The following is an 8444-nucleotide window of genomic DNA, read 5'->3' on the forward strand; positions in this document are numbered from 1 at the left end:
TGATGAGCCAATCACAGCCCATGACAGGGAGCCCGCACCTCTACCTTCTAAAGGAAAACATGGTCCCCAGCCCTGGCAAGAGAATATTTCAGTTAGATCCTCATCACATTCCACTACCTTCTTCCCTTGTAGCTTTTTTCCCTGTGGATCTAATGGCAACAAAAGTCCTTGCTTTTGCCAGCTAACCATCAAGAACTACGAAACTTGTCCGGGCAAGCCTTAAATAAATTGCCATGCGCAGACTATAAAAAGGCTGGCAGCATGCCGCGTGAAGATTGATTGATATCATCGGCGACCATTCCTCTATAACTTTCTGTCACCATTGTTCGTATTTCGTATCCCTTTGTTGTCTCACTAACGGGTTGCTTCTACGTTATACTCGAGACATTATTTTTACATTTTAAAAAGTGAATTTTTTTTATTTTTTTATTTAAATTAATATTTTTAATATTAAAAATAACCGCTGCTATCACACTGCCCTGAAGAGCTCAACAGCAGAAGGTTTTGACTCCACCTTCGCTCCCTTGCAGAACAGGTGTACTAGAAGTGGAACTCGGGCTCAGACCAGCCCTCGTTACCTAACAGTGCTATTACACAGCAGGGGGGCGAAAAAGAAGATAAACGACGACGTATACTGGCACACAGTTTCTTGCAAAATCTTAGAAAGAACAACAAAATTAATATTGCAATAAAAACCTATGATTCAGATATTGGAACTTAGTCGTCTATTCTGTGGTTGGAAGTTCGTCAGCCACATCACCTTCTGTCCCTGAAGGCTCATCAGGGATCTCATCCTCAGTTGCTACAGCCTGTTCATCATCATTGCCCTTTAACTCATTCTCACTAAAAAGATCCCTTTGAACAGGGACAGTTTTTTGTTGCTGGGATGACATGACATTTGCAATAGCTTTCAAAGCTGCAGATGCCTGATTACTATCCCCCGCATCCTCTGTGTCAATACCATTGACATTAGGCTCCTCCTTGGACTCGTCTTCTAGGCGCGGTGGGGGAACAAAAAAAGGTATCTTACCCCTCTGCCAGTCATGAAGAACCATCTTTGCTGCAGTCATATGGTCAGGTTCACCACCCTGAACACAAGTTGTTCAAAATATAGAGTTATAAGCATAATCCAGGCACAAGATTGGATGAAACTTGATATTTATGTGTTTGAGAAATGCATTTAAATGGTATAAGCAAAGCGAAGTGTTTGCAGTCGATACATCAAACATGCTGTTATCCAAATCTAACCCAATATATCCTACGTAACAGATGCCTTTAGCTCCATCTAGAGACATTTTCCACTACATTATGCGACATTTATCAGTGTAAAATTGATGCTCTTGTTATGGTTTGCTTCTCGTGCATTCATTTTCACTACATGTTAGGGGATTAATCAGGAGAGAGAAGCATTCGTCTCCTATGCACTTGGACAGACATTCAGCATTTTAAAGAGCTTGATGAGCCTGTTGGCAGTCCCCCACTATTTCAATAGCACCAGGATAAATATGCAATCATGACAAGCATTTAACTGATTCCTTTTCTTTTCCTTTTTAGTCCTCTCTTCTGATATTTAGGGTTTGGAAATTGGAAGCTTAGCACTCCCAACAGCCTATCAATATTTGATATCAAGCACTTACAGGTTAAAACATATGTTCTGCTCTCACCAATAAACAAAACATACCTTCAAAAGTTTGCCTGTTGATTTGCAGAGCTGAAGCAGAAAGTCATTATCATCATCCCTGACAACAATGAGTTATAGTTAATTGTAGCTCTTGCATGCTTTATATCAAATAAAGACTTTAGCGATAAGAAATGCATGTTTGGGAATCTCAAAACTCCATTTTAGGTCCCTTGTTTCATCACATAAAAGTTAAGGTAGGTATACTTCTCAAATGACCAAATCCATTGAAGCAAAGTGGTAAATACAAATCAGTTTTGGCACATATTGATAAGTTGGAGTTTATAAACCCTTCAGTCCTCTTAAGTCTTGAGAATCAGATGAACAGCAGAACAAAACATGGTGCATTTGTCAAAAATAAAATGCATTTCAAATTTATGGCAGTCACTATAACTGGCCACAGGCCCATTCTTCAAATCTGATGAGGATTCAGGGCAGGGGATGAGCACTTGTAAGTAGCAATATGGAACGGACATGGGCATAAAACCTCTGACACCCATCTGGGACAGGAAGGCTTATAACTCAAATAGGAGAAATTATGGTGGGAGCCAGGCTCACTGTTAGCCCACAGTTATACTGGTGGATTATGCATAAAGTGCATGGGCAAATGATGAGCCAAGATCACAAAATAATTTTTCTTTCAATAGGTGCTCCTTCCAATATTCTAGTTACAAATGCTCATTCCAGGTGCTCCTTGAAAAGAAATCATAGACAATTAAGTAGCTCACCACGCTTTGATCTTATATGCTCTTTGTAGGTGCTCCTTCTTAACACGTTTCAGAACCTCTCCTATGTGTTCAGCAGCATCATGCAAGTTTGTGACACGTACCTGGAAAGGGCCCATTCATAAACAAATAAAAGGTAAATTAGAGTTACAGACACGAGAGCAGAGACATTCACTAGAATATGCATGACTAAAATATCTTTACCAAAATAAGTAATCATGGAACAGAAAACCCATGACCATGCATGGCTTACATTGCAGTTACCACGCATAGCATGTTCCAAAAAATGAGAAAGGAAAACAAGCAGCAGAACAAATTCTGTTTCCCATTTTTTATGGTTCCTGAGAAAAATTTCTTCTATTGTATTAATTTTCTGAAAGCACTCGATAAAAGTTTTTCCTGCTTTCAATAATAGGACTGTTAAAAAACTATGACCAGAAAAAGTATTGCAGAAAATTATGATTTTCTGGTTTTGGAATGCCTAACAGTTATTGAGGACAAACAAACAAGCAGCACCTATGCTTAAATTGGATTCCAGTGCAAAAAAGGTCATGTCTATGAGTCAGTGGTAGACTAGCAAACTCAGTAAAATAGTAGGAAAGCCAATAAAGAATAGACTACGACACTTGTATATAGGTAATTTCTGCAGGCAACTGAACAAACAACATACCACGCCCTTCAATACAATATCTGTTTCTGAGTCTTGGTTCTGGTAAACAACCCCAGGGCAGTCAATCAAGAAAATCCTCTTTGTGAGTGTTATATACTGCCAGACCTTGGTTTCCCCTGGGATAGGAGCAACCTTGCAAACCTAAAAGGAAGGGACAAATTTTTATCAATTAAACTGGAACCAACAAACTCTGTGGCAACACATAACCAGAAGTAGCAAAAGGAGAGTGGAATGTTTACATTCTTGGTACGCAATGTGTTGATAACTGATGATTTTCCAACATTGGGGTAGCCAACAAAACCCACTGATATTGCTTGCTTGTCACTTTTTAAGCGGGCAAACTGTCTCAATACTGACAGAAGAGAACCCTAAGTTCAAGAAAAACAATTTAAAAAAAATTAGGATACAGATTAACATCAAGATTAAAAAATGATTGAATACTAAAATTAAAAAATGATTGAGTACTAAAATACTAGCACAATAGATCAAAAAATAAATGTATGCGGGGGAGCAAGACATAATTTTTATAATTCTCAAGGTAGAAAGCTTGAATTTTTCTATCTATATTTTCCTTTAATTATAATTCTTTTCATATGCAGGTTGCAAATAAGATGGTTTGTTTGAAAATTTAATTAAAAGCTGAGATAGACAACAGAAGGAATACTGATTTATATCAAAAAAAAGTTATCAACTAACAAGAACATCCAAAAAGAAACAGTCCAATCACTCATGAGAAGGTTGCTACGTGCATGGCAACAACTACAGCATTATGGAAATCATAGAATTCAAATAAGTAAAAACAACAGCATATAATCTTTATTGCATCTGAACATATTATAATACCTTGCCAAATGACTTGTTGATGCTTGCATGGAATGCTAGAGTTGGATATTCCTTGGATAAAACACGAAGCCATCCCTTTGTTGCCCAAGCAGGAATAAGATCACACTGTAGGAAAAGCAAGTGAGAGAGGGAGAGAACACCAAATTACCAATATTTACGCTTCAATTGAACAAGCAACATCTTTCTTAAATAAATGTTACAGAAGCCACAGAAAGAAAAAACACAACTAACCTTGTTTAACAGAAGAATCATGTGTTTGTGTTTGCAATGTTCTTTCAGATGCCTCTCTAAATGATAACATCTTGTGCCTTGGGGGTCCCTAGCATCTAAAACCTGTAGTGGAAAGAAGGTGATATTCTGCATTTGACATCAAGATTCATGGAAAATATTTGTGAATCTAAAATACATTTGAAAATTCTCAAGAAATATTTGGATATCCTGAGTCTGAGAAGGAATGGTCAACATGCAATGGACACCATACTAATCACTAAACTTGCTTTTTTTTGGATAATCAATGAATTTATGATGTATTTTATCATTTATAAATCTCGTGGTTCTTGAACGTGACATAATTCTACAGTAGCAGAGTTCCAAGTCTTTTTGATTTAACCACAGAGAATTACACTAACCTGAACAACGACATCTGAAGAATCTATGACTTTGTATAGTTCACCCCATATACGCTTACTTTGGCCCTTCTCAAACATATTATGACGGACCAGATCCCTAAACCCATCTGCTTCTGTTCCTTCTCCATTTGCCTCATCACCATACTTCTGCTCAAAATCATCTGCCAAGTTGCCAACAAAATTATTGAGCTTGTCATCTCATTATCTCACTCAGAGATCAAACTCATTTACAATTCTAAGAAAAATATAAAAACAAAAACCACCAGTTGCATCTGAACAAGGCAAAGCCTGTGTATGGAAGGACAAAGATTTAATGAACCCCAAAAAACAACGTATTCAAAATAAAAATCAAATCATTTACCCTGAGAACCATCAGCTTTCTTAACTAAAGACTCATAATCTGCTGCCAAAAGCCTTGGGCGTTTCCTCTTTGTCTTAGGGCCAAAGGCATCTTCAAAAGGCTGTGTATCAAGAAGATGAACTCTGGCTTGCTTCACAAATTTAAAACAAAACAAAATTTCAGAAAAAACTAAAATTATTAAATCAACAAAACCAAAACTTCACTCCCATGCATTGCATAACAATAGTTACCGTCAGACAAAAGTTTCAAGAAAATCACCAGGAAGATATATTGAGAAATTACAAATTTGCCTAATTGAGACTCATTACACATTGTTTAAACTTTTAACAAAACGGCATACTCAATCACTACCAAAAAAAAAATCGAAATCATCCACTATAAACAAGCGTGTCAGTCAACATTGAAAGCTTATAATAGTAAAATTTCTCCATCTTTATCAAAAAAAAAGAAAAAAGAAAAAAGAAAAAAGAAAAAAGAAAAAAGAAAAAAGAAAAAAGAAAAAAGAAAAAAGAAAAAAGAAGGAGAAGTAGAAGCACTGGTTCCCCTATGTCATCAATTTTAAAGTAAGTTCAAAATACACTACCTTCTGGTGATCATTCAAAAGCGACAAAGGCAGCTTCCTCTCCTTCAAAATAACATTATAACTACTAGACATCCGACTTTGTAACTCCTCGCGAAAAAATTCAAGCTCTTTCTGATTCACAACTCGTGTATTCCCTAAAATAAATAAATAAAAATTAGCTAAGATATTTATAACTATAAAATTAGGACACTGCAAAAGTTAGTCATAGTCTGTTTGTAAATTGTAGAAATACATACCGAACCAACGGCGGTCGGGTTGGATGCGAGTGTTGGGAAGTTCATTAGATTGAAAATCATGCTTTAAGATTTTTCCTTTGCTGTCACGTTTGGGCCTGACGTTGTACATCTGGAGGCGGCGCACGGTGGCGGCGCTGCGGGAATTGGTGTTTTTGACAGTTCCATTGCTGCGATTTGTGTCTAGTGAGTGTTTCGGCTTGCCGGAGATGTTTGATTTCTTCTCTTTCTTCTTTGCCATTTGTGAGGTTGGCGGAGCTAGCGGATTGCAGACGAGATAGCTAGGGTTTTCCAAACGAGTTAAGAAATGGTGAATTTGGGGATTTAAATGTAACTGGACCGGGTTTTGGAGTCGGTTGGATCCCCGTCCCCATCGAGCCCATAGGCCTGACCCACTAAAATTCATTATAGCTCTAGTCAATATTTCTTTCCCTCTCAATGTGTGCACTTTTTTTTCTTCAAGAAAAAAGTTTAATCCATTGCTTTAACATATTTTATTTTTTCTTTTTTAAAAAAAAAATATTTAAAATAATCCATTTCCTTCGGGTTTTTCAATTTCCTCTTTCCATTCCTCAATCTACTATTTTGTTTGAAATTACTTAATAATTTGCAAATTTGTAATTTTGATTTTTTTCTAAATTGTCTTGTCTTTTTTATATTTTTTCTATTTTTCAAAAAAATAAAATTTTAAATTATATATTTTCTTATATGTTTTAGCATTTAATAAAAAATTTGAGGAAATTATAATAAAGTGATTATTTAAGAAAATATTTGGAGTTGAAGGTTAGATAAATAAAAAAAGGAGGGAGAAAATTATTAAAGGTAGAAAGACTAAATATGCTCTTAGTCTTTAAAAGGATTAATCAATTACTTTTCAAATTTTTTTATATTTAATTATCATTAAAATATTTTATCAAAGAAAAAACACTTTTCAATAAAAAAGATTTTAGTTTATTTCTCAATAAAATATTTTTTTTATTTGGGGTAGAATTCACTTTCTAAAAGTTATAAGAAATAAAAAATATCTTCCTTATTTGTTAATTGTAACAAATTTTGTCCTTAATTTTTTTTATTAATATATATATATATATATATATATCTTGTTTTGGATTGTTTTTTTTAGTTTTTTTCAATTTGATCCTTTGAGATTTGGTTTAATTTGATTTTTATATTAATTTTAGTTTTTATTCTTTTGAATGTTATTTTTTTCTTAATTGATACTTTTTATTTATTAGATTTGATCTTTATTTTTTATTACTATTTATTTTATTTGAAATAATTTATAAAATTATAATTTTTTCAATTTTATTTTCCTTTAACTTTTTTATTTGTCAAATTTTATTTGATTCATATTCTTTTTATTGTTATTTTTTATTTAAAATATTTTATAAAATTTGATTTTTTTTCAATCTCCTCTAACTTTTTCATATGTCAAATTTGGCCCCCCTTTTTTATATTGTTATTTTTTTTATTGTCATTGAATAGGTCTTTTGTCTATGAAAATTGGGTCATCAATTTTGTCAATCCTGTATATTCTGTTCCTTCAACTTTTCATTTGTTATTTTGATTCCCATTATCAACTTAGACAATTTTTTAGGCTTTCTTTATATATATCCTCTTATGTTATTTGATTTTTTAGATAAAAAATGAGTAATAATATCAATTCAAATAATAATTGAATTGAGAATGATAATTATATTCATGATAACACAATAGGAGAGCTTGTAAGATCTAATAAACATTAGGGGATCATTTCACGAGTACAAGCACCGGGTAGATGATTTACATATTCTCCACTTCATAATAATGTTTGGCAAAAATAATTGTAAATTTTTTAATTGGATAATTTTATATAAATGCCAGTTTGCATGTAATAATTTAAAAAGGGAAAGATCGACTAGCTGCTCTAAATAAGAGTAGTGGCATCAGTTATTTAATGACTGAGATATTTAATTGATTAGTTATTTTGAATAAAGTTAACGGCGTTAATTATCTGATGATTAAAATATTTAGGCTAACATATTAAAAGTTTAATGAGTCACACACATATTAAGAATTATTGATTAAAAATTAAATTAGGATGATTAATCAATTATGATATAATTGTAAATAAGTTTTAGAAATTAAAAATTAAGATGTAATTAATACAAGAATTATAATTCTAAATCTAAAAAAAATAAGTAGGGACTTGATTGAATAGATTTTTAAAACTATCATGAAATAATATACGTGATATTATTTAAATAAAAATTAATATTTTATTATTTATAGAATTATCAAATTTTTTTTATAAATAGAATACCAAATCTTATATTTTGTGAGAAGTTATTTTCCAGAACATATGTATAAACAAGCACCTAAAAAAAAGTCATTACTATAAGACATATTGATCCATATTTTCTAATTGAGGGACCATCGAGACAATAAGTGCCGGTGCCGGCGTTTGGTTGCTGACCATCAACCGCCACCTACCAGTTGAAACTTACAAAGCATATGTCGGGCCCCTATTTAACAACACATGCGATTTTAAAAGAATAAAATTAAGGTGCAACCAACCTCATAATAGCAAAAAAAAAAAAAAAAAACCCGGAAATTTTTTTTACAATGTTTTGCTGGGGCAGGGCCCCTGCTTGCCACCCCTGGGCCCGTCACGCGCAAGTTTTCAAGATAAGAGCTGTTGCCTGCCCCTCCTCGAGGGCTTCATTTCTCTATAAAAGGAGGG

The 8444-nt window shown here is 33.5% G+C and overlaps 1 protein-coding gene across 2 annotated transcripts; it reads right to left on the reverse strand.

Annotated features, from left to right (window-relative positions):
* Nucleotides 1-480: 480 nt before the first annotated feature.
* On the reverse strand, nucleotides 481-6029 carry ATNUG2 (GTP-binding family protein). Of its 2 annotated transcripts, none has more exons than XM_011044167.1 (12): nucleotides 5726-6029; nucleotides 5490-5623; nucleotides 4907-5036; nucleotides 4546-4706; nucleotides 4148-4249; nucleotides 3917-4021; nucleotides 3313-3441; nucleotides 3074-3214; nucleotides 2407-2507; nucleotides 1682-1739; nucleotides 722-1088; nucleotides 481-663 (listed from the first exon to the last, which is right to left on the reverse strand). In XM_011044167.1, exons 1-11 carry the CDS (start codon nucleotides 5961-5963, stop codon nucleotides 726-728), a joined length of 1662 nt encoding a protein of 553 aa, XP_011042469.1. In that variant the 5' UTR covers nucleotides 5964-6029; the 3' UTR covers nucleotides 481-663; nucleotides 722-725. The 2 variants fall into 2 exon arrangements, with proteins under 2 accessions (XP_011042469.1, XP_011042468.1); XM_011044166.1 differs by having other exon boundaries at nucleotides 481-658; nucleotides 717-1088.
* Between the last annotated feature and the right edge of the window lie 2415 nt (nucleotides 6030-8444).

The sequence above is a fragment of the Populus euphratica genome, unplaced genomic scaffold (assembly GCF_000495115.2).
Source record: "Populus euphratica unplaced genomic scaffold, PopEup_1.0 scaffold153.1, whole genome shotgun sequence".
Lineage (NCBI taxonomy): Eukaryota > Viridiplantae > Streptophyta > Magnoliopsida > Malpighiales > Salicaceae > Populus > Populus euphratica.